Raw genomic sequence first — 26,739 nt, 5'->3', positions numbered from 1 at the left:
CATACTACGCCGTGAAGGACTGAAATCCTGCAGTGCCTGCAGGGTCCCCCTGCTCAAGAAAGCTCATGTACAGGCCTGTCTGAAGTTTGCCAATAAACATCTGAATGATTCAGAGGAGAACTGGGTAAAAGTGTTGTGGTCAGATGAGACCAAAATCAAGCTCTTTGGAATCAACTCAACTCGCCGTGTTTTGAGGAGGAGGAATGCTGCCTATGACCCCAAAAACACCATCCCCACCATCAAACATGGAGGTGGAAACATTAAGCTTTAGGGGTGTTTTTATGCTAAGGGGACAGGACAACTAGACAGCATCGACGGGCTGATGCACGGGACCATGTACCATCAGGGCCAGGGCATTGAAGCCAGTCGGGGCATTAAAAATGGGTTGTGGATGGCTATTCCAGCAAGACGATGACCCAAAACACACGGCCAAGGCAACAAAGGAGTGTCTCAAGCACATTAAGGTCCTTGAGTGGCCTAGCCATTCTATAGAAAATCTGTGGAGGGAGCTGAAGTTTCGAGTTGCCAAACGTAAGCCTCGAAAGCTTAATGACTTGGAGAGGATCTGCAAAGAGGAGTGGGACAAAATCTTTCCTGAGATGCCAACCTGGTGGTCAACTACAAGAAACCTCTGATTGCCAACAAGGATTTTGCTAAGTCATGTTTTGCGAAGAGGTCAAATACTGATTTCACTCATTAAAATGCTAATTAATTCATAACTTTTTTGAAATATGTTTTTTGGATTTTTTTTGTTGCTATTCTGTCTCTCACTGTTCAAATAAACCTACCATTAAAATTAAAATTACAGACTGATAATTTCTTTATCAGTGAGCAAACATACAAAATCCACAAGGGATTAGTGATGGGTCATTCTTGAACGATTCATTCATTTTGAACGAATCTTTAATGTGACTCAAGAAAAACAAGTCGTCTCGGGGAGTGAATCGTTCAGTCGCGCATGTGCAATTGCGCATTTGCGCAACAATGAACGAACGACTCAAACTCGAGAGATGAACTAATCAATTCTCTTTCCGGCTCAGACAGCATAGGTTAAGCTTATGGGGCTGTCATGTGATGAACGAACGACTCAAACCCGAAGACTCGAGAGATGAACTAATCAATTCTCTTTCCGGCTCAGGCAGCATAGGTTAAGTTCATGGGGCTGTCACGTGATGAACGAATGACTCGAACCGAACGAACAGATAAAGGTGAGGGAGCTAATCATAGACTGAAGACCCAGGTAAACAATGAATTAATCTTTTCTGTTTCTTATAGCATTACAGTTTTGTCTTGTTTGTAGTGTGATCAACATTTCTGTAAGCAGTAGATGTGTTAGGGAAGTAGCACGTAGCTTTTTAATTATATTTTGCTAAAATGAACGAAATGACTTGAAAAAAGATTCGTTCATTTTGCTGAACGAGACTCAAAGATCCGAGTCGGTAAAATGATCCGAACTTCCCATCACTGCAGGGGATCAAATAATTTTTTTCCTAACTTTAATATATATATATATTAAAAAAGCAAAGTTAAAGCTGACTTAGTGATTGTTAGTTAATTCTCTTATGCATTTCATGTAAATAACGCTATTGGCATGACCATGAGAGCACTGAGTCAGTGTTAATGTGACTGATGCCCATGTTTTTCAATTCAGTCATATGATGCTGCCTATGCAAAAAGTAGACTGTAAGGCTGCAAAATTGCCAATGTCTCAGAAGTACAGCCTCAAAAATGACCTTAGCCTCTAAAAGCTCAACTACTGAGCCATGGAAAAAATACTTTGTGTCTGATGATTCATCTTTGGACAAAGTCAATGGATGCCTTCACCCACACTGCCTGTTGCCCACCCTTGGTGAGGCATGAGAAATGGTATGGCCATCTACCTCATGGGAGTCATTAATTCTAACAATTCCTCTGCATGGTTGCATAACAAGCAAGCATAAAGAGGCCATTTTACAGGACCAGGTACAGCATATCACAATGCAAACACACACACTGCTAACACACTGTGTTTAATAAAGCCCACCCTTATAAAGTTTATGGTGGCAGTATTATGTTCAGAGTAAAGAGTATTTGCACTGACATGTACCTGGACTCTAAAGTGGACTCAAATCTATTTTTATTTGTGATAGTTAATATGTTCATTATCATTATTGTTATAATTATTTTCAATATTACTTTTATCCCTAAAACGGTAATATATTACTATTGTAATACCACAGTAAAAAATAAATGTAAATGAAAACTGAATATCTCATATAAGTACTGTATATTACTTTTACTTTACACAGTAGGCAGTTACAGCCTAGCTACACTAGGGCAGTGGTTCCCAAACGTTTCCACTCCATGACCTAGTCAAGTATAATCTATTTCAAGATCCTCTAAAATATTTGAAACAAAAAACAATTGACATTACTGTAAGCTTAATTTTAATTAAAAGTTTAGTAGGGAAGAAATTAAGTATTTAAGAAAAATAACCATTCTATTTCATAGTACAACTGTAAAATTTTACTACTAATATTTACGGTTTAATTTCTTAATTTACAGAAGTTAATGACTAATGAAATACGTCAATAAAAACTCAAAACATGCTCACTTCAGTGCGGCTATGAACTGAAATCTGCAGAGCGAGTGTTTTTAAACTCATTGTGGGTTGCAAACCACAGTTTAAAAACACCTGGCCTAGGTAATTATTATAATTAATGGGAAACAATGCATAAGCATTCTTGGAATGCCTTTTTGGCCAGTCCAACCTAAGGACACAAACTTCTGTTTGAATGTTATATTGGTTCTTATTACTATCAATGTTAAAAATGTAATGCTTTTTTGCTTAATAAATTCATTTTAATTAATTTAATTAATTTATTTTACAACACACACATATCCCCAAGCATATAGTATATCATGGTTTCTGCATAAGTAGCACAACTGTATTTTCTATTGATAATAATGTTTCTTGTCTCAGCAAATCAACATTTTACAATGATTTCTGTAGTACAGTGGCATGCGAAAGTTTGGGAACCCCTTGCAGAATCTGTGAAAATGTGGATAATAAAAAGATGTTTACATATAGTGCAAAAGACAAAAAGCTGAAATAAATAAAATATGATTCTTCAGAAGGAAACATGATGCATTAAGAGGCAGGGGATGAAAACTTTTGAACAGGATGAAGATGTCCAATTTTTTTTTTATTTTGTTGAAATATATTTTTTTATTTCCAAATAGAACTAGCCTTTAGAAGCAACAGAAGATACTTGCATGTTTCCCGGAAGACAAGTTCTTCAAATTCAAAAAGTTTTCACCCCCCGGCTCTTAATGCATTGTGTTTCCTTCTGGAGCATCAGTGAATGTTTGAACCTTTTTTAATAGTTGTGTTTGAGTCCCTTAATTGTCCTCAGTGTTTAAAGATAGATCCCAAAATCATACAATCACTGTTGGAAAGGGTTTAAATATGCAAAAGTTGCTGGAAAACTGAAGAATCTGCAGGACCTGAAGCATTTTTCTGAAGAACAGTGCTCAGTTATCTGTTTAGGGACTCATGAACAACCGTAACAAAACAAAAAAACAGTCGTAGATCATCCAGGTAACCACACATAGTATTAAGAAACAAGGGTTCCCGAACCATTCAAGGGGGTTATTTTAATAATTTCATTTATTTGTCTTGTGGACTGTATATAAACATATTTTATGTAAAATATCTTACTCAGGACAGTACAAAAAAAAATCTCTCTTATTTTGTAAAAAATTATTCACATTTTCAAAAATTCTGCAAGGGGTTCCCAAACTTCTGCATGCCACTGTATATAATGTATATATACTTGACTGTTTAACTAATTTAAAGGGCTCCTATTATGCTCTTTTACAAAGTCTTTATTTTGTTTTCGGGTGTTTGGAAAAACGCATTTTTTTCACATAATTTAGGGTGTATTTACACTAGGCAGTTTGAACCGTGCTCGAGTGCGTTTGACCACCAAAGCGCGTTCCCTTCCGGAGGGAACTCTACGCTGCGTCCTGGTTCAGGACACTATGGGAACTGCCTTCGGCATGACCGGTTCTGAAACAAGGTATAGAACAACGACAGTGAACTTGACACTGGCCGGCGCCAGCCTATGACATCATCAACAGGCGCCTGCTAGTATAAAGCAGGTGCCTGAGAGCACAACACCATCTTTTTGTCTTCAGAGTCCTCTGTTCTAAACGAGTGAGTACAGCGATGCCTAGAGAGAAACTACTTAGGAAGTGTGCGGATCCGTGTCAGAGAAATCTGACACCTGATGATGCACACAACCTTTGTTTGGTGTGTTTAGGTGTAAGAGCACGCGCGCTCTGCTCTAGAAGAGATGAGATCGCGGGGATCACAGGTGGAGCTGGCTGACGAGTTTGAGAGAGCGTTTAATCTCTCGCGCACGTCAGCCGGAGACGAGAATGCGCTGCTAGCGGAAGATGTGTTGTCTCTCACATCCTCCGGTCCTGCAGCGAGTGCTCTTTTGGCTTCAAGCCAGGGCGAGCAGGAGGTTGAAATGGAACAAGATGAGCTCTTTTGAGCCCATGCAGCCTCCCTGCCCCGCATATGAAGAGTTGATGTCTGTTATGGACCGCGCGGCTACCCCTTCTGTGGAAGCCCGCCAGGGGAAAGGCCGCCCTAGGCAGACTAGACGAGCGGCTTCTTCCCGGCCATAACAAGCCAACTCCTGTGAGCCTCCCATTCCTTCTTGATCTGCATAAGAGATCGAGGGGGAATGGGACAGGCCATATTCAGCCCGCATTCATAGGCATCAGCATGTGAATCATGCTGATGTGGAGGGAATGCATGGGCGCGGATATGTGTCGATGCCTCTCACTGAGCAGACGTTTGCGAACTATCTCTCAGCGCGAGGGGCATCAACCCTGAAGGCTCCAAAGGCACATATGCGGCAGTGGGTCAGGCTGATGCTCCTCTGCACACGATGGCAGTGTTGCAGAGGCGTACCAGGCTGATCAGCTGAAAGATCTGGACCGAGCCCCGGGGCGTTGCATCCCTCGCCGGTCCACGCCTCCACCTGAACACCGGGGGAAACCAGGCCCGTCCTGGTCCAAGGGCCAGAGACGAGGCCAGGTCGCCAGTGTGGGGCTACCTGCCCCTCCCTTTTCCCCTCGCAAAGACTCTGGGGCTGGGCCGACGATGAGATTGAGGACTCAATCTGTTGGCCCGGTATGTGAACAGTAAAGACACTTTAATAAAATATTCAAGCGTGTATGTATATGGTTTCTTTTGTCTACCAGCTCCGTTTGGGTGATTGCTATTGCAGTTTCGAGCTCCTCTTGAGTTCTACTGCCACCAAGTGCCGAGTGTAGCCAGGTCTCCCCTCGTTTTATAAAAGAAAACAGTGTGTAGAGACCTCCACTCGTAGAAATCCCCTCGTGGGTTAAGCGTTGTCAGGTTTTGAAACCTCCGCTAGAGTGAGCTTGGTATAGACATGATCCAACATACATATACATGCGAGAATATGTAAAAAAAAAAAAAAAAAAAAAAAAAACCCTCTTGAGCGTTGTCAAGCTGCTTCAAGCGAAAAATCGCTCTGCTGAAGCCTCCGCTCACTCAAACCCTGCTAAGAGTAATACTCTTCTTGCATGAGTGTAGTCAGGTACCTTCCCTGTGTATTTTCATATACACATATGTGAGACCTCCACTCCTAGGAGTTTGTGTGCTAGGGTGAATAGAGCGTCGTCAAGGCTCCCTCTCTGAGAGAGAGATGTTTTACTGAAGCCTCCGCTCTCTTTAAAAGCCCCGCTTTGAAGTAGAAATCTTATATATATTTGGCTGTCAGGCCCCATTCTAGGCCTCGCTAAATTACCTTCTGGTATTGTGACCCAATCCGCCAGAATTGAGTGTAGCAGGCCTAGGAGGCCTCCTCTCGGTGAAGTCCTCTGTAAAGAGAGACATATAAAGATAATACTTCTTAGCGCTGAATGTAGCCAGGTCATTCTTAGACCTCCATTCATGAGAGCTTTTTACTGGGTCGAGTGTTGTTAGGCTCCCTCTATGTGAGGTATTTCTGTTAAGCCTCCACTCCCCAGAAATACAGGCCGGGAAAAACACAAGGTTAAGGCAGCTTGTGAACTCTTTTCGTGGACCTGTCACTACAAGCGTTGAGTGTAGTTAGGCCTCCCTTCCATGAGAGGGCGTGTATTCCAAGGCCTCCACTCGATAGAGCTTCCTCAGTTGAGCGTCGTCAGGCTTGTTACGTTCGAGAGAGCTTGTAACCATTAAAGCCTCCCTCACTGAAAGCTCCGCTTTCGGGTTCTGCTATCACCCGGGAATAATACAGGTGTCTTTCTCGCGAAACGCTTAGAGCACCTTCTTAAATCCACGTTAGTGGTGTTTGCTCACGCAAGTCTTTGAGCACTCTCTGAAATCCACGTGAGTGGTAAGTGCACTACTCAGGCACTTCACTAAAATCCATACTTATGGTAGGGTTCCTCCCGTAAAGGCAGGTTCCTTCTTCAAATCTTCAAAAGTTGGTTCCAAAACCCTTAAGTTTTACAACTCCTTTGATAAGCACAGTGTAATAGGTCTCCCCTCTGTCACAGCCAACAGTACTGAGACCTTCACTCTCACAGTTATAGCAGCTAGCAGGCCCATGAGTGCCTCGCTGACTATTTTTTGGGGGAGTGCAGTCTTCCACTCACCAAAAACTAGTGTTTTAGGCTTCTCTCCTTAGAGATGTAGTCTCAGAGCCTCCACTACACAGAGCTAGATGATAAATGAGAATTTTTCATTATTGGCTCTACTGTGAGTATCTGCCTTTTCTTGAGCGTCGAGTGTAGTCAGGCCTCCCCTCGCCTAGAGCGTTTTACCGGAGGTCTCCACTCTGAAGAGTTTCCCTAGGGAGAGCGTCGTAGGCCTCCTCTCGCTTAGAGAGTCTTTCTGCTGAAGCCTCCCCTCTCCAGAAGCTCCGCTTTCAGGCTCTGCTATCGCCTAGAGACTGCAAATCTGGTGATCCTCGCTATGCTCAGGGCACCTATTCAAAACCACATTTGTGGTGTTTGCTCACGCAAGTCTTTGAGCATTCTCTGAAATCCACGTGAGTGGTAAGTGCACTACTCAGGCACTTCACTAAAATCCATACTTATGGTAAGGTTCCTCCCGCAAAGGCAGGTTCCTTTCTGAAATCCTTTACGGTATGGACCACGCAGGGCATTCCTCCGTGTCCATCTTCTGAGTTGGTTTTTCTCAAAAACCTTTTAGTTTTCCAACTCCAATCCAGATAGCACTGCTAGCAGGATTGAGTGTCGGCGCCTCTTCAGGCCTCCACTCTCCAGAACAGCTCCAAAAACGAAGGTATTTCTGTCGCACAGGCTAGTCAGCCTCGCGGATGACCTTCAAGATTAGAGTGTAGATAGGTCATGAGACCTCCACTCTCAGAGTTCTTCTTTGCTAAGCACGGAGGTGTGTTAGGCTCCCTCCTTGAAAGCCTCCACTCTCCAGACTCCACTCAGGTAGTACGGTCGCATAGGCTATTCAGCCTCGATGAAACACCTGCAGTGTTGAAGTGTAGTAGGTCATGGGACCTCCACTCTTAGAGTCCTTCTGCTGCTCGCAGAACATTGCCACCAGACTCCACTAGGTACTGTCGCATAGGCTACTCAGCCTCGCTGATTACCATCAGTGTTGAAGTGTAGTTAGGTCATCAGACCTCCACTATTAGAGTCTCCCTTCATGAGATGTTGTCAGGCTTCTTCTCAGAAGCCACCACTCTCCAGACTCCACTCAGGTAGTACTGTCGCATAGGTTATTCAGCCTCGATGAACACCTGCAGTGTTGAAGTGTAGTAGGTCATCAGACCTCCACTATTAGAATCTCCCTTCATGAGATGTTGTTAGGCTTCTTCTCAGAAGCCTCCACTCTCCAGACTCCACTCAGGTAGTACTGTCGCATAGGCTATTCAGCCTCGATGAACACCTGCAGTGTTGAAGTGTATTAAGTGAAGTGTAGTTAGGTCATCAGACCTCCACTATTAGAGTCTCCCTTCATGAGATGTTGTCAGGCTTCTTCTCAGAAGCCTCCACTCTCCAGACTCACTCAGAGTCCTTCGTTGCCTCCAGAGATTCACTAGAAATAGGCGGTCCGACTGCACAGGCTATTCAGCCTCGCAGACCACCTCTAGTATTGGGTGTAGATAGGTCACAGACCTCCATCCTTAGAGTCGTCCTCTGCTGGGTGCAGAGTGGTACCAGGCTTCTTTCTTACCAAAGCCGCCACTTTGCAGAAACTCCACTCAGGTAGTTCCGCTGCACAGGCTATTCAGCCTCGCTGACTACCCTCAGTGTTGAAGTGAAGTGGGTCACGAGACCCCCACTTTTAGAGTTTTCCTTTGCAAGACACAGAGTGCTTCTTTGGCTTCCTTTGGAGCAGTCACTCCTCTGAACTCCCTGTAGGTAGTTTTGCTGCACAGGCTACTCAGCCTCACTGACTACCCCCAGGTTTTAAGTGTAGAGGTGCCACGGCACCTCCATTCTTAGAGTTGCACTCTGGAAGGCACAGAGTGTTGCCAGGCTTCCTTTCGGCAAAGCCTCCACTCCTCAGAAAATCTCCACTAAGACAGGCCTGTTGCACAGGCTATTCAGCCTCACAGACCATCGTCAGTGTCAAGTGTAGTTAGGTCATGAGACCTCCACTCTGTAGATTCCCTCTGAGCAGAAGCTCCACTCGGGTAGTTCTGGTTGCACAGGCTATTCAGCCTCACTGAATACCCCCAGTGTCGAGTATAGGGCCGAGAAGCTCCGCTTCCAGTCTTTCCCTCCGGGCGTGAGTGTAGCCAGGTCTCCCCTCACTGAAGGGTTAGTGAGACCTCCACTCCTAAGAGCTGGTAGACTGAACGTTGTCAGGTTTCCTCTCTTTTTAGAGAGTCTTCTGTGAAGCCTCCGTTCTCCAGAAGCTCCGCCTCCAGTACTTCTAGGCGTGAGTGTAGCCAGGTCTCCCCTCACTGCAGGGTTATTTGAGACCTCCACTCCTAAGAGCTAGTGGATGGAATGTTGTCAGGTTTCCTCTCTTTTTAGAGAGTCTTTTATGAAGCCTCCGTTCTCCAGAAGCTCCGCTTTCAGTACTTTCAAGCGCGAGTGTAGCCAGGTCTCCCCTCACTGGAGGGTTATTTTGAGACCTCCACTCCTAAAGAGCTAGTGGATTGAATGTGGTCAGGTTTCCTCTCTTTTTTAGAGAGTCTTCTGTGAAGCCTCCGTTCTCCAGAAGCTCCGCCTCCAGTACTTCTAGGCGTGAGTGTAGCCAGGTCTCCCCTCACTGCAGGGTTATTTGAGACCTCCACTCCTAAGAGCTAGTGGATGGAATGTTGTCAGGTTTCCTCTCTTTTTAGAGAGTCTTTTATGAAGCCTCCGTTCTCCAGAAGCTCCGCTTTCAGTACTTTCAAGCGCGAGTATAGCCAGGTCTCCCCTCACTGGAGGGTTATTTTGAGACCTCCACTCCTAAAGAGCTAGTGGATTAAATGTGGTCAGGTTACCTATACCTGTTAGCACAGAATGTTGTCAGGTCCCTAGAGCAGACGTTCATTCTGCTGAGACCTCCATTCCCTAAACTCCGCCCCTTATGGTCAGGGCATTTATGAGCTCCTTCACTCAGAGAGCTAAGTGTAGTAGGCTTCCTCTAGGCCTCCACGCTTGAGAGTTGCGTGCACAGGTAGCCGAGCTAGCCGTGGCAGGTCACTGGGCCCCAGCGACTCTCGCTGATGTAGGGGTGATTTCCTTCTTGACTCCTCATTCAGTCAGTTTGATCACTTATCCCTCGGCATGGCGGCGTTGGTATAAGCGTTCCCATAGTGTCCTGAACCAGGACGCAGCGTAGAGTTCCCTCCGGAAGGGAACGTCTCAGGTTACGTAGGTAACCCTAGTTCCCTGAGGACAGGGAACGAGATGCTGCGTCTCGGGGCCATGCCTCGGGCCCTGCACAGACCTCCGTCCGACAAAAAGATGGTGTTGTGCTCTCAGGCACCTGCTTTATACTAGCAGGCGCCTGTTGATGATGTCATAGGCTGGCGCCGGCCAGTGTCAAGTTCACTGTCGTTGTTCTATACCTTGTTTCCAAACCGGTCATGCCGAAGGCAGTTCCCATAGTGTCCTGAACCAGGACGCAGCGTCTCGTTCCCTGTCCTCAGGGAACTAGGGTTACCTACGTAACCTGAGACGTTTTGTTTGACTAGTGTGAGTGCTCCGAACCGTGCCCGGGCACGGCTCGTTTAGCCATCCCTGGCCCGCTTGGAAGAGGTGGGCCAGAGCACGGTTCAGTTGGACTCGGGCGCGGTTCGCATGCAGTGTGAGCGCTAACCGTGCTGGAGCACGGAACAGGACACGTGACGTCGCATTTTTGCGAGGTAATCAACGTTTTTATAGTCCGTAATCAAAGCTGCAAAGTCCTTGCTGCACTTCAGCTGGTACCTTGCAAATCTCCTCATACGAGCAGCACGATTGTGCGAACAATTTCGTGCCATAAAGGCGATAGACCTGTTTAACAATAGGCTGTGGACCACCGTGGAACAAACGACTCAAAATTACTATCCACAAAGTAAAAACAGCGATGGAATAAATTGCGTTCAGCGAGAGCGCCGCTCTTCCCGTTTATCCTGAAACCGTCACACCATAATGACGTAAGCGTGCTCCGGCACGAATGCTGAAACCTATGTGAGTGCAGGCCAGAGGGGGAGTGGGGAGGGGGGACAATCGTACTCGGGCCCGGTTCATGGCAACCGTGCCTAGTGTGAGTACACCCTTACATTATTACAATAGCTTTCTTCCGAGCTTGTCACAAATGGCTCGATTAGTTCTGGGTTTGAAAACGAAATGTGTTGTGATTGGTTAGCAGTCCCATTGCGTTGCGATTGGCGAACAGCTTAGACGGCATTTCAGTCCTGCCATGCCCTTTCCCAAAGCAGCAAGGCCACTTTAGTCAATGCTTGCATTTATACCAGCCGCCCTGCGACTCACTGAAGCATCCCAGAGGCGGCTGTCCATGCTACATCGCTAAATTTAGGCTAATCCCCCATCTCGTCCCTGCCCATCCGCCAACGATTCGAATTTCCGTAGGCAGAATTTATTTGAATGATATTCTAATGAGCTTTGTGACAACCAGAAACAATGCTGTGTAGTCCAAAAGAGCCGTTTGTTGTAGTTCTTGAAAAGGGATTTTTTTAAACTAAATATCTTCCTTTGAAGTAGACTTTGAGATTTGTAACTTTGAAGATGTTTTATTATGCACAAACATACGCACCACACACTGACTAAAATTCAAAAAGTGAAAGAGCATAATACGACCCCTTTAAATTATGAGCTTGTAGCTTTCAGGGTTTCTGCAGATATGAACAAGTGAAATTTAAGACTTTTTAAGACCTTTTTAATACCACCCTATATGAAATTTAAGACCTAAACCTGTAATGGAAATAGATATTATATTACATGCATACATGTAATATTCAATGTGTTTAATGTAAAAAGTAAACACAATTTCATGGCTGTCATAAATTACATTTATTACTACGATATACAGTGAACTTTTCATATCAGCAAATACTATTCCACACAAAATATCCCCATAAAAGTACCACTAGAAATATCTGATGTAAAAAAAAAAAAATTCTGAAGCAATATTTTCATCAGTGCTGTATTAGCTTTTACATCTTAAATCTGCATATTTGATTTACCTTTGCAAAGGCCTTTTTTTACTTTTGAAATGCATGCATCACCTTTGAAATTTATTTTATGAAATTATCAATAAATTCTAAATGGCTGTTAGCAGTGAGATTACATAATTTACACAGCAAAATTAAAAGTGAGATTAATGTTTTAAATACATTTATTGATTTATAAATATATACATTAGAAATGTTGGGTGTGGAGGCATACTTTTAAACACACTAAACTACCAGCAGGTGGCGGTAAGTCACTTCATGAGCGAGTTATTTCAACTGATTCGAGCAAAACGCTGAATCATAGCAAAACGTTACTAGGAGAATGCTTCTGCTAATGTTGCATATTGTCTAATAAGTAAGTAACTACTTGACTAACTACTTTTTTATTTGAGCTAAAATTAATGTAACATCTGTAATTGTGAGAATTTTCAGCAAAAAGCTCACTTGGTATATTACTGAACTATATCATGTTATAAATAAACTATACATTTGAAATTTTTACCTCAGTGTGTTTCTTTAGAGTGCTGTTACATTCATTTGTTTTAAAGTGTGTCACAAATAGACCAAAAAATACTCTAACCATTATCAATTTCTGTTTATGTTGAATGTTTAAAAATATGAATCTTTCTTGCCTTTCGATGCTTCGCTAGTTGTTTTTGTCACTTCAGTTTTAATCAGGCGGTTTGTTCGGTCGGGCAAGTAAAAAAAAAAAAAAAAAAAAACATTTTAAAAGTATCACGTAGACTGGCGGACAAGCTCGGCCTATATTTCTATTATTATTGATAACATTGGTCGTTTGACTTGTATTCTGCTACTGCGATTCTGAAGACGCAGTAACTTCCACAGAGGGAGAAAAAAATCTAGTTGTTAGCAACTGGCCTTAGCCAAGCCCTACAGTATATTCAGTTTTTTCAAACTAAGTATCGCTAAACTTACACTTCCCCATGGCTAAAAAGTTAAATCCATTTTACTTCCGCGTTACAATCCGAGAGAGACTCGCGCCAATAACAGAAAGCTGATTGGCTATTGCATGCTGGTCTCATTTGTAGTTTAAATACAGCAAATTATATTTGGAAAAGTGAAATAAAGAACTACAACACCATGGAAACAACAAAAAGATAATTTAAATGAGCATTAGAGGTAGCGTTACATGGACATCGGAAAAATAAGACCTGTGTAAAATTATTTAAGACCTAGAACATCGAATTTAAGACTTTTTAAGGCCTAAAATTTAGATTTTAAAATTTTAGACTTTTTAAGACCCCGCGGAAACCCTGAGCTTTGCAATCTTGGCGATCTACAGTAGCTCATTTATTGTGGCCCTTTTCTGATCTGGGTTCAGTCTCATTTATTTGGTGAGTGGAGGAGCTCTCATTAGCAGTCACACTCATTTAACAGAGGAACTGGAGACGTGACCTCATACAGACAGAGACACACACATCGAAAAATTCACTCACAAATCAAAGACGAGGTAGTGAACACCCTCCTCTGATATGCTGTCATGGAGCCTCACTGTCGAGAAAATGGAGAGAGAAAGACACTGATTAGATTGTATGGAGCAGCCCACTTTCATACTCGTTAGAATGAGGGAGTGAGATTTTCACAGACTCATTTACTCCACAAATTAGAATTATTTCTGCTTCTGCTTCCTTTCATTGTAATAGATGAATAAAGGGCAGATCCATTATAGCTGAAGTGTGTCATTTTTTTCTGTTAAAATAATTTCTTCTGTCCCATCTTAATATGCAGACACATTCTATACCTAAGGCACTTTCAAGTGATTTCCTTAAAGAGTGATAACGCTGTGGTGGTATCAACTTGTTTGAGCATCCCAACTAGCTTGACACAGCAACACTGACTCAACCTAAGAAGCCACCCACTCTTATGTTAAAAGGTGGATACATAAAGGGCTACCTTAAAATAGACAAAAATAGGTATTTATATGGCAGACATCATTAGTTGCTTACTGGAACAGCCTTCACATAAACAGCACTCTAAAAACACTGTCTAGGTATGTAGAATTTAGATCTTTGCACATCAGTAACTCAGTACAACAACTTAGCCTTGCCACACAGCAAAATGAAAAGCGGAAATCTTTTAATGAAACCAAAGAGATCATGACAGCTACTTGATTAAAGTGAGCAGGGGGAATTAATGTAATGTATCAAAGGAATCGAAAGGCTTGACCTTTTGATTTAGAAATATGGATGAATTACATGGGGGGGAAAAGGACAGGGAGGAATCCCCTCTGTATAAATATCTCATGCATCTTCTCTCATCTATGATACAGTTGGTTGCTCAAACCTGTTGCCATAGTAACAGAAAGAGAATGGCTTTCCAGCTGATGGTTGCTTTGGAGAGGAGAAATCCCTCTGTTAGTTTAGGAAAGCCACTGGGTTTTATGTTATGAGTAACAGATGTCATTATAAAGAAAATGTGACTGTTGACCGCAAATGCCCTTACATGTTATTACATTAAATTTGTAATCACAAACATTGAAGTAATGTGTAATGTTGTCAGATTTGTGGCAAATTGTAATTATGTTATTTGCACATATATTCCAAGCACTGGCAATATAATAGATAGATAGATAGATAGATAGATAGATAGATAGATAGATAGATAGATAGATAGATAGATAGATAGATAGATAGATAGATAGATAGATAGATAGATAGATAGATAGATAGATAGATAGATAGATAGATAGATAGATAGATAGATAGATAGATAGATAGATAGATAGATAGATAGATAGATAGATAGATAGATTTTTGTCATCTGATGCAAATTTGGAAACAAAAGCAGACTGAATAGTTTCAATGGCTTAGTGTCATCATGTAAGAAGATGAACATATGGGGGCGGGAATGTGATACTAAATTTTTCAGCTTATCTGTAGCTTTGTGTTATAGCCATAATTACAGCTAGAATTCACCCACGCTTGTAATCTTGCAGCTGGCTAGGAGGTGGGTGAGTGTGGGCAGAAAAGCATGGCCATTTTTAGCTGTTACCACCTTAACAGCTAGAGGTCAGATTTGCGTGACCTAATTAGGATGAATCACTCAGCACTGAAAAATCCATGAATGTGAGACCTGTGAAAGAAATGTAATTGTCACAATGTAGATAGATATTTATTAGTGTAGGCATGAAACTTTAAACAGAGTAAGTGATCTAACACTGTGTCCAAACCAGAGTGAATATCCATACTCAAGACTTATGCAATGCATGTTGTGATGGTATTTCTGCATTTAAATTAGATTTTCTTCAAACTAGCAACAGCAAACGAACAAGTGACCCTTTATCAGTTGCTTCATTGTAACACTGAGTAGCCTCGCCGGCCTAGTGCACAGGGAGGTGGCAGCTACGTGATCTGAGCCACTGCTTCTTTGCCCTCATGGGCTTCCCCAGACTTTCAGTCCATGCTAAAAGTATTCTGTAATCACTCTTCTGCCCTGGATCCACACTGGGTTTTCCATTTCTTGCTCATGCCCCAGTCACGCTCACCAGACAGCTACAGAGACTTTGCTGTCACTGAGGACTGAAAAATTACTGTGAAGCTTGAACAATCATGTCACATCTGGTTTGAATACTTACTATATTTTAAATGCTGTACATAAAACAGCTCATAAAACAGTGGCAGTTTTAGTGCTGTAAGGCCATGGCAAGTGAACCTTAACTGGAGAATGTGTGTGGCTGGACTCACCAATGTTGGGATGCTTGAGGAGACGACAAATTCGGGCCTCTCGTTCCAGTTTTTGGTGATCTACAAAAAAAAAGAAAACATTGACTCTTCTCAAAGCACTTGACTGTTCAACTTGTCTTTGGATAAAAGTTCAACCCAGGCTAATGAAAATAGGTGCCTCTATATACATTTCTGCAACACCGTAAATACGTACCTTACTGCACCTTTCGTGGCAGTTTCAAAGTGAAATGTCCAGAGAGTGGCACTAAAAAGCATTCAATATGTGACCGTGGCACGTTTTTATTATGTAGGTCAGTGGTTCCCAAACTTTTTCTGCCGGGCCCCCCTTTTGCAGAATAACAAAAATTCAAGCCCAATTAGGCTTTTTTAATCAAAACTCTGTATCTGTAAATTATACTTTGTGTGAAAAGGAATAAAATTGTCGGAGTTTTACTGCCTCTAGTGTTCATTTCAACTGGAAACTGCAGCGATTCATACATATAGGTACGTTTTTTAGGTTTGCAGAAATATATATAGAAGCATGTATTTCCAATGAGCTCATAGGCTAAGTTTTTGCTGAATGACGTAAAACGTAAATGTTTGCAACAGAAATGTAGTGAATATGTTTTGGATCTGAATTCTGCTCTACTGGTTAAAATGAGGAAAACCAAAAAAGGTAATAAATGTTGTCTCTACTCATTCCTCTGAGGTCAAGTGATTAGACAGAATATACAAGCAAACATCAGTCATTGCAATCTATAGGTGAATTCTAATATTTAATTTTGATGGTGAAGAAGTTTTATGTGAAAATATTGACCTTTTTACAATCACTGTGTTCTGGTGTGCATATGAAGGAAAGGTGGAAAATTATTCAAAAAAAAAAAAAAGAAGAGAATGTGCCTGTGTAAATATGTGTCTAACTGTATGTGCAAGACACAGCTAAGGGTGGATTATGGTCCAGGCCAATGAGACCAGCGAACTGGGGGCTGTGATTGCCGGGGGCCTTGAGCTGAGAGCCCTGCAGCTACCTGACAAACCGCAATCGATGCACTGCAGACGTAATTGATAAAGACAAAGAGTATTTCAATGTGTGCCAGCAATATACAATAATACTGAAACCACCTTATTAAGACCTCTTTTTTTTTTACACTATGCATTACCAACATAAATCTTGGCCAAACAGTTAACCTCACTTCCAAAACCCATTCAAACCACCAAAACCATAACACTGGCAACAATTCTTCTCCAACAGGGAGCAGTACATAATTGATTACCTTTTATCTTTGCAGTTTTAATGATTTTCACATAAGTCAGTCATTAGTGAATATTATACTACGGGGCTGTTGAATGCTTGAATCTGGCTGACGAACGTTCTAATGGTGTGCATTATTTTCAGGGAAACGCATGACAAACGTAGTTCCAGGCAGCACTTGACTTGGCTTTACATATCTATATTACTTCGCCACACAATTTCAGTTATTACAAAGGTCCTTACAGCCCAAAACAGCTAAATAAAATGGTCTTGAAGAAAATGAACTTTCACAATTAGTAGAGACGATATATATATTCAGTGTACAGTATATTTGTACAGTATATTCCATGTACAAGTAATGAAAAATGATTCACAGATTGGTCCACAACAACTTCAATTTCACTGACTGTGTAAAGGCACTGTGACTTCAGCTTTGAACAATGCATTTTAGCAATAAGAAAAAAAAAATGGTAAGGGTATCCCGAATATATATATATATATATATATATATATATATATATATATATATATATATATATATATACTGAAAGAGATACGATTTGTATCTTTAGTTTGATTGCATTTTATTTTGAAATTTCACAGACTTACTTAACTAGATCCATATTGTATGCCAATATTTACATAAAATACTTCCTTTTGATACTTTTGGCCTCAAGTAGGTTGAGCAGACTTTGCTCAGGGAGGCAGCAGCAGTAGGATGGGCGGTGGAAATGGAATTCACCAATCACTCCAGATTCTGTTTAGCCAATAAGAGTGTTTGTCTCTGACGTCTTAATCCCAGAGCTCCAATCAGATGTGCTTTTACCGCGATAATCCCATCTGCTTGAGCCATAAATGAGGCACAGTATGCTGTCTTGAGTCTGTCTAATCTAAAAGGAAGATGGGAAACCTATGACATAACAGGATTAAACTGATTGCTTGAAATAGTGACAAGAGTGTAAATGTCCATCTCTGCTGAGTTCATCACTTCATGTTCATGTAAAATAATAGCCTGTAAAAACAACTCATTCCAGACAAGTGTTATCAATTCTGTCCTATCCTCATTATTAGAAAAGTTTGGCCAAATTCCATGTTCTTCATTAAATGTCCCAGATGGAGAGTTTTTCATTCAAATCTAGTTTTTGCATATTTTAAGTGTTGCATTGACCCAGTTCAGTCAGTTCCCATCTGACAGAAACTGAGAGAATGCCAGAAATGGGGCAGCTATTTTCAAAGCTGTCAAATCAAGTCAACTGTCCATTGACATGCATAGTGTAGAAAAAAAGGTGAATAAGTCATAACAAGGTCCAAATGGATATTTCTTTCATTCTTTTGGATTGCAATTGGAAAACTGTTGAATGGAAAATTGTAGATGGAGCTCAGAGTACTGCAGAAATCGAAAGCTTTAGCTTTGAATTGTGCACAATATCTGCACCAGTATTGACACTAGACAGAACTACAAAACAATTATTGTTTTCAAGGTTTCCTGAACACTCCCCCTATCTGCTGAGAAGCAGATAACGTAAAACAAGACTGCCATCCACTCAGTGCACAAAGCGTGCTACTCCAAAAATATTATTTGTAAAAACAGTTTAAAAATCAAGTAAATTAAGACAGAAAGTTTATTCATTAATTTGATGTGGTGCGACTGTATAAGGCACATATCCACAGCCATAGTACTCTCGAGTTAAAACAAGATTTATTCATTCAAATATCTCACTAACAGAAGTAAACAGAGGTCAACAGAGGCATGGTGTTTAGTGGCAGCTTTGCAGGTACAAAGTTTGCATAAGAAGCAAATTAGTGGAAAAGAGGTGAAAGAGAAACTTGAAATAGAGTGGTGGAATGAAATGAGAAAGAAATAGCAATAAATACACACTCACAAATTCAGGTGGGAGTAAGTACAGTGGGACAGTACCCATTTAAAAGGTTTCACTTTAGGCACTAATATGTACTTTTAATATACAGTACTAATTTGTACCTTTAAGGTACTATTATGTACCATTTAGGGATAAATAAGGTACAAAATGTAGATTTTAGCTTTTGTACCTTATGATACCAAGCAGCTTTGTGGTTTTGTAGCATGCAGGATGTAATGATAAATATTTCAAACCATTGTATGCCATATTGTTATATTGACCTTTTTTTGTCTACATGTTAAATTGTTTATTCATTAACAATTGCAAGAACACAACTGTATCATAAAAGTGTCCCATGCACTAGATTCCAAATCTTCACAAGTCATACAATATCTCTGTAAATGAAGCAGACCACATTCATTGCAACTGCGTGAAAAAGAACATCCAGTAATAGCAAGAAATCCATATAGTTTTAGAGCGACATGTGGGCGAATAAATGATGACAGAATTTTCATGTTTATGTGAAAAAGTCCTTTAATCAATTAACCCAAATGTATGATTAGTAAAATGATGTGGATGAGCCTCAGAAAATTAGGGGAGAGCTGATGAAAATGTTTATTTTTAGGTGAACTATCAAAGCCCATTTTTTCAGTACACACAAGCTTTACCATTTTTGCTATGTTAACTGACAGGAAACACTAACAATGTTTTTGTCCTGAATTTCTGTTAAATCTTTTGTAGACAAAATAAATCAATACAATGTTAAAATATATCCATACCTTGTTGAAAAAAAAAAACAGCATATGCTGGTTATGTTTTAAAGCATGGCTGCTGGTTTGAGCTGGTTTAAGTTGGTTCTTAACTGGTCATTAGCTGGTTTAAGCTGGCCATGTGCTGGTCCAGAAGCTAGTTGCTTAGGACCAGCCTAAACCAGCTTAAACCAGCAAAAACAGCAGCCATTCTTCAAAGCATACCTAACCAGCATATGCAGTTTTTTTCAAGAAGGTAGGCATATCACACATATTAAAGGGACATGTAATGAGGAAAAACTGACTTGATTGAATTTCAGTCATTCTTTTGTCACATCTTGCTCCACATCACTTAACATGTGGCTTGCTCTCAGTGTGGAAGAAAAATTACTTGATGCTGAAAATTGTCTTGTCATGCCTCATTAGGACAAAGTGTTAGATTGCTTTATACAGACACAACTGGTGTAAGCAGGGCAGTAGCCTAATTTTATGGGGCCCAAAACAAAGGGGGGGGGGGGGGGGGGTTGGGGGGGCTGGAAAGTTTGGCTTTTTAAAGTACAAGAGAAAACCTTTGGTTGTTAACAAGTGCACTCATGAAATCTACACACAGCAAGGACTTGTGGATGCTGGAACCCATTTTTAATTCTCCAATTTCCTTTTCATGAAAACTTTAGATTACTAAGGATTGAATCATATGCCATTATTTTTTCATATTACTGTGCGACTATGGAGAATGCCCATTAGTTTTGCTTCTCTAGCCAGCTGTCCGTCTTTCATTTGCTTTGTCTCTGGACGTTTCTTCAGGCAATGTCAATCTATCGGTCAAACGTCAACTGTCTGTTTATGTCTATGGTTCTTTTTTTACTTCTCTATTTTTGGCAACCTCCCCCGTGTCTGTATATGCAAATGTGCATCTGATAACTCCAGCCCTATTCAAATAAGCTGAGGACTCAGACCCTGCATTGTTTTTCACCGCAAATGCTCATTTGAATAGTTAGATTACATTCACAGGATATACAAGAACACTGCAGAAATGGTTGTTAAAAAATACAATAATTAACCAAGTAAGGCTTCTGCTTAAAAAAGGTGTGATAATCTTTATTTATTATATTAAATATTATATCTACAGTAGTAAACATTTGAAGTGGATCAAAAAAGTTCATCAAAGTTATTCTAAGACAAGAACAGGTATTGTTTTTGTTTTAGATAAACTTTGATGAAATGTTTTGATCCACTTTAAATGTTGACTAGTATATACAGTACATTGATTATTATATAGAGTATACCTAAAATTGTATATATACAGTATATGAGCAATATCACACAAGTAGCAGTGCAATATGGCTGTATATCAGCATGGCCGTGATTCAGTCGTAGGTAATCACAGAGTGGCTACGAGTGTGATATTGTGTTTATACAACAGTTTGACGGAACAAGTGTGTAAATACTTAAGAAACAACAACAGACTGTTTTTAAAAACCCTCTTTTGTGCAGAACTACTTCCTTTTGCCATGGATTTAAATTTCAAGTCTCAAATCTGAAATCTTAACAGCTAAGCCCAAGCCTCAGTTACTAATTTAAAAATAGTCACTTTAGAACTAGTAATTAAGGAACTTTGAGTTGCTTCATTAAAAGTTTATTTGTACTGTATTAAAAGCAGTGTATTATGGGGAGAGATGTATGGACTGAGCAAGTGTGATTACTTGCATCTGATAGAGCATTCATTCTTCAGCTCAACCTCATATTCACAATCAAGCATTAGTTTGAATGTCCACTGAGGAAAGTGATAGGCTACCCTCGTCGCAAGTTACTATCCTTTCATCTGTTAAAGGTTATTTCCGACGACAGCTCTGCTCAGTGCATTTGCTTGCTACATCTTCAAGGTGTTGTTGAAAGTAAAAATAACTTCCTTCAACAGCATTTCAGTCTCTTTCAATATAAAAGTCGGTCAAACTTTATATTAGGTCGCCTTAACTATTATGTACTTACATTAAAAAATAAGTACAATGTATTTAATTGCATTGCAAAACACTTTTGCTTCTATTAAGATGGGATATGGGTAAGGTTAGGGATTAATTACAAATGTAAATAGGTTAAGGATTAATTACAAACGTAATTACATATAAGTTTTTAAAAAAATATAAGTACAATGTAAAAACATGTATCTACTCAATAAGTACATAGTACCAAATGATTAATTTAAATGTATGTACATAGTAGTAAAGGCCACCTAATGTAAAGTGAGACCTAAAAGTCTTTACTGCTGACTCATAAAAACAGCCTCTTGTCGCCATCAACAATGTAACTATCACCATTATGAACATACACTGTTTCTCAATACTAATTACTACTATTATTTATATACAATATTATTTATTGAGTAATAATATTTAATAATCAACAACAGACATTGCCAGTTGCCAGGCAATTCAGTCAAAAGTACAAAGGCAGCACTAAGTTACAAATATAACATGAGATTTTGCACTCTGAAACAAATAATAGATTAAAGAGACCAAAGACTGCCCAATAGATTTACCAAAAACAAATTATATCTCATGTTTAAACACTATAAAGTCATCAAAGGCAGCGGGAAATTCCTTAAGATCTGGCCATTGGTGAGGCTGCTCTCGGCGGGTTTATGACCGCTAAACGCCTGCTGATGCCCTGGAGATCACATCACCAAAAACGTTAAAGCAAATTTTCTAATAGATGTTATCTTTATCAACAAAACACATATTTGAAGTCTAAACAAGTACATTATTGACTAAAAAACACTTAAAACTACATTCCGTGACAGAAAAACAGTATTATTTTTTTAATTATAGTGGTTTTGGTTGTCTGCCATGACACTCGCTGTAAGAAAAACCAAGCGGAGTGATACAAATGGTGAAATGGTTGTTGGAGTTCTGTTATCAGTCTAATATCACACTCTTATTAGATACAAATACAAAATATAGCTGTATTCAGTAATTACAGGGCCAAGCACTAGGCAAGGGAAGCATCAGAAAAAGTGCAGCAATAAGTAATTGAATCCATTTTAAGGTGACTTTAGTCAAAAAGGGTGAAAAAAAAAACATAAAAACAACCTGTCCTTAGAGTGTGCTCATACATATGTGTGTCAAATTTGAGTTACAGACATTTTTTCTATATGAGAAGAAAAAAAAATTACAGATGGCTGACTTTGTTTGCATTTTTTTGCCATTTACTATCAAAATGTTGGCAATTGGGCATTAGCATATAGCCAGCACACTATGCTTTCGAATTTTCTACGATGGTCTACGTGTCGAGTAACGGTTTCTAAGATATTGGCAAATGTTTTTAAGTGCGAAAATGCAATGTTGCACAAACTATAAGGAAAAACCTGGCATGTTTGGTATCACTGGACACAGAAAGGATTCAGGAGCTAAAAAAGGTGACTCCAGTGAAAATAAGTCAACCACACACAAAGTTATAAGCATGTGAATATTTTATTTTATTTATTTTATTTTACAATCACATCTTAGCTGACTTCCGGTTTGAGCGAACGCTGGTGTGTCTGACTGCCGCTGCTCTCCGGTTTATGTTTTTGAGCTCTGCAGTCTGTTTGCTTTCCGAGTTTTATCCAGTCTCACCTGGATTTGTTTTATCACAACGGACCTGGATTTGTTTTATCACCTGGATTTGTTTTATCACAACGTTTCACAGACTTACCTGGATAACACCTTCAGTAAAGCTGTACCTGCCAAACGCGAGCTTTCGCCACCACTCAACGGCTGTTCTACCGTGCTCCGTGAGTAAGTTAACACTTTCTTTCGGGGTGCCGGTTGCTGGTCATCGGTCATGCGCTTGTCTTGGTGGAGGTGGTCTTAAAAAGGGCTGCCTTGCCAAGAAATTGCGTTGTGAAGTGGCTAGTTCTTTGGTGTGCTGGCTAACGCGTGTTTTTAAAACCTGGCTGAGTGTACAGTATGCGGCTGTAGGATGTCTTTCCTTCTGATGCTCGTTGTGGGCTTGTCTGTTTTTACTACATTTTACGCGGTTTTGCAGGATCCATTACTGCCTTCCGGCTTGTAGAATTATAATATGCCTTTTTATTCATCTTCGGACTTGCATTCTTTGAATTTTAAAATCCGTCCAAAACTTCACGTCGAACTCCGCGATCACTGTATCGCACTTGGAATTGCTCGCCGACCCCATCGGGGCTCCCGTCGCGGACAGTGTACAAAGACTGCTTCTACTACCTCAGCTAGTGGAGTTACGATACCTGCTGCCTGGTCTTGTTTTCGCCGATGTCATACAAAAGCACGTTGGGAAAATGGGACCGTGAACCTTAAGAATCTCCGTCGTCTGGAATCTGTTTCATCGGGTGCTCTATTAGGCATTTCCACTTCTTCAATGATTACTCAACCACCAGTCAAAATGGCTCTAGTGAATGCTAGGTCACTGGCAAATAAAACTTTTATTTTAAATGATTTTTTTATTTCTCATGCCTTGGACTTTTTGTTTATGACTGAAACTTGGGTAAAAAATGGTGACATGTCATCCTTTGGTGAGTTGTCCCCCTCTGTCTGTTCCTCCTACAGCACTCCCAGACCAAGTGGACATGGTGGTGGCGTAGCCACTGTTTTTAGAAACTCTTTCAAATGTAGACTTCTGCCTGTTGATGCCTCTCTCAGTTTTGAGGTGCAACTTCTAAAAATGGATCTAAATGGCCCTCTGCTTTGTGTATTAGTTTACAGACCTCCTAAAGTCTGTTCGACATTTATTCATGAGTTTTCAGAATTTCTGTCTACTCAAGTGTCTCGTTGTGACAGAATATTGGTGCTAGGGGACTTTAACATTCATGTCTGTGTCCTTCCAAACCTATGGTTAAGCACTTTATGGGCCTTATGGATTCACTCAATTTTGTACAGTCTGTCTCCAGTCCTACACATAATGGAGGACATACGCTGGATCTTGTCCTGACTCGTGGTTTCTCTGTTCATATCTCAGATATATCTGATGCTGGCATTTCTGATCATTATCCTGTTATCTTTGAGCCTGCTATTTCATATGTTCAGCCTATTCTTTCTCGGTCTGTACATTACTCTCGTGTCTTTCACGCTAATACTGCTGTTGAATTCTGTGAGTCTTACTCCAAGTGTATTTCAAAATCAAATTCCTCTCTGTTATCTTGTATGGACACTGAACTATTGGTTGAAACATTCAACTCTGCCTGTTGTAATGCTTTAAATATAGTTGCTCCACTTAAGCGCAAAAAACTTAAGGTTAGTCCTCAACCCTGGTTAAATGCATTCACTCGCACTCTCAGACAAGAGTGTAGGAGGGCTGAGCGCAGGTGGAAAAAAGATGGACTTCAGGTTTCCTACCAAATTTTTAAAAACTCCTTAATCTCTTATCAAGATTCTATTAAGGAGGCAAAATCCAAATATTTCTCCAACTTGATTGCAAAAAATGCCAATAGGCCTAAAGTTCTTTTTAAAACCATAAATTCAGTCCTTAATCCTGCCGTTTGTTCAGTTCCTGATGTCAATACTGAGACTTGTACACAATTTTCAGATTTTTTTGTTCAGAAGATAGAAGACATTAGATCACAGTTCTTTTCTGACTTAGATCTCACTAATCAGGCACACTCAACCAGTAGTTTTATAAACTTTCAGCCAGTGTCTTCATCTCAATTACTCAAAATAATCTCTCAGATGAAACTCACATCTTGTCAATCTGACATATTGCCAGGTTGTTTGTTCAGAGAGGTTTTAGAAACCATCAGTCCCACTCTTTTAGCTATTGTAAACAGCTCTTTAATAAATGGGGCATTTCCTGAAAGTTTTAAACATGCTATCATTCAACCCTTATTGAAAGGCCCTCATCTCGACCCCGCAGTACATAACAACTATCGTCCTATTTTTAAACTTTCCTTTGTCTCAAAGGTTTTGGAAAAAGTTGTACTATCACAGTTTACTTCATATCTGGACACACATAATATTTAAGATCCGTTTCAATCTGGTTTTAGAGCACTGCATAGTACCGAGTCAGCATTGCTGAAGGTCACAAATGACATTCTGCTGTTCAATGACTCTGGTGTGATGAGTGTGACTCTGAGTGTGTTGTCGGGGTGCAGGGTTTAGCTTTAGAGTGGTTTGCCTCATACCTAAAGGGGAGAACTTTCTCTGTAAATATTGGATCTTTTACTTCTCCCGTTGCACCTATCCAGTGTGGTGTTCCACAGGGATCCATTCTTGGGCCCTTTTTGTTCTCCATTTATATGCTTCATTTGGGCTCAATTCTCCGGAAACATAATATTAATTACCATTTCTACGCTGATGACCTCCAATTATATTTTCCACTCAAACCAGGAAATGACTTTTCTTTGGATCATCTTTTGTCATGTCTTAGTGAAGTAAAGACCTGGATGGCAAAAAACTCTTTGAAATTTAATGAAAATAAAACCGAGGTGTTGCTACTGGGCCCTGCTGTTACAAATAACTCTATCATAACACAGTTAGGTTCTCTAAGTAACAACCTACACGACTACGCGAAGAATCTTGGAGTCCATTTTGATCCTCTTCTCCACTTTGACAAGCATATAAATACAGTTGTAAAGAGTAGTTTTTTTCATCTCAGATCATTGGCTAAGGTGAAACACTTTTTATCTAGTAAAGACCTTGAAATTGTAATTCATGCGTTAATTTCTTCTCGTCTGGATTACTGTAACTCTCTGTACGTTGGCCTACCTCAATCTACACTCTCTCGGTTACAGATGGTTCAAAATGCGGCAGCCAGATTCTTAACAGGAACTAAGAAAAGGGATCACATCACCCCTGTCCTTGCCTCATTGCACTGGCTCCCTATAAAATTTAGAGTTGATTTTAAGATTCTTCTTTCTGCATATAAGGCATTGCATAATTCTGCCCCAGAATATATCTGCAAACTAATCACACCCTATGTAGCTTCTAGGTCTTTAAGATCTAATGATCAGTTACTATTATCCATTCCCCGTTCACGTTGTAAAACAAAGGGTGATCGGGCTTTTTCAGTAGTTGCCCCAAAACTCTGGAACAGTTTACCATTGCACATCAGAGCTTCTACATCGTTGGATGTTTTTAAATCGAGCTTAAAGACATATTTTTACTCACTGGCATTTGGGTGATGTTGTGCATGTATCATGAATAATTAATTAATTTGTGTTAAAATTGTTGTGTTATGAATTTACATTTTAATTGTTCTTATGTGTTTTATCTTTTGCTGTTTATCTTTGTTGTAAAGCACTTTGGATCAACTACGGTTGTGTTAAACTTGTGCTCTATAAATAAATTTGACTTGACTTGACTTGACTTATTTTGGCTTCTCCTTCAGGGCATCCTGCTGATGACGCATATCGAGTCTTGTAATGATACGTCAATGTGTTCGTAAAATATAGCATTTTACTACAAAATTCTAAATAGCCGACGCTCAGGTCTCAATACACCAAACCATTGTGGAGATATAGCATATATAGCACATCTATTTTTGCATGCTTTTTGTAGAATTTGTTTGCGCACTTGCGAGAAT

At 40.3% G+C, this 26,739-nt stretch overlaps 1 protein-coding gene across 7 annotated transcripts in view; it reads right to left on the bottom strand.

Moving 5' to 3' along the window:
• The window catches only part of camk2d1 (calcium/calmodulin-dependent protein kinase (CaM kinase) II delta 1), a 106,091-nt gene that overhangs the window by 57,464 nt on the left and 21,888 nt on the right, over positions 1 to 26,739 (bottom strand). For all 7 annotated transcript variants that reach the window (XM_073835736.1, XM_073835739.1, XM_073835740.1 and 4 more), the window contains exons 3-4: positions 15,374 to 15,433; positions 13,127 to 13,181 (exon numbers count right to left, since the gene is read on the bottom strand). In XM_073835736.1, the coding sequence (XP_073691837.1) occupies positions 13,127 to 13,181; positions 15,374 to 15,433 (115 nt within the window). The remainder of the gene's footprint in view (positions 1 to 13,126; positions 13,182 to 15,373; positions 15,434 to 26,739) is intronic.

Source organism: Garra rufa, chromosome 3, assembly GCF_049309525.1.
Source record: "Garra rufa chromosome 3, GarRuf1.0, whole genome shotgun sequence".
In the NCBI taxonomy this organism is placed as follows: domain Eukaryota; kingdom Metazoa; phylum Chordata; class Actinopteri; order Cypriniformes; family Cyprinidae; genus Garra; species Garra rufa.
This window is presented reverse-complemented; position numbering and strand designations above follow the sequence as displayed.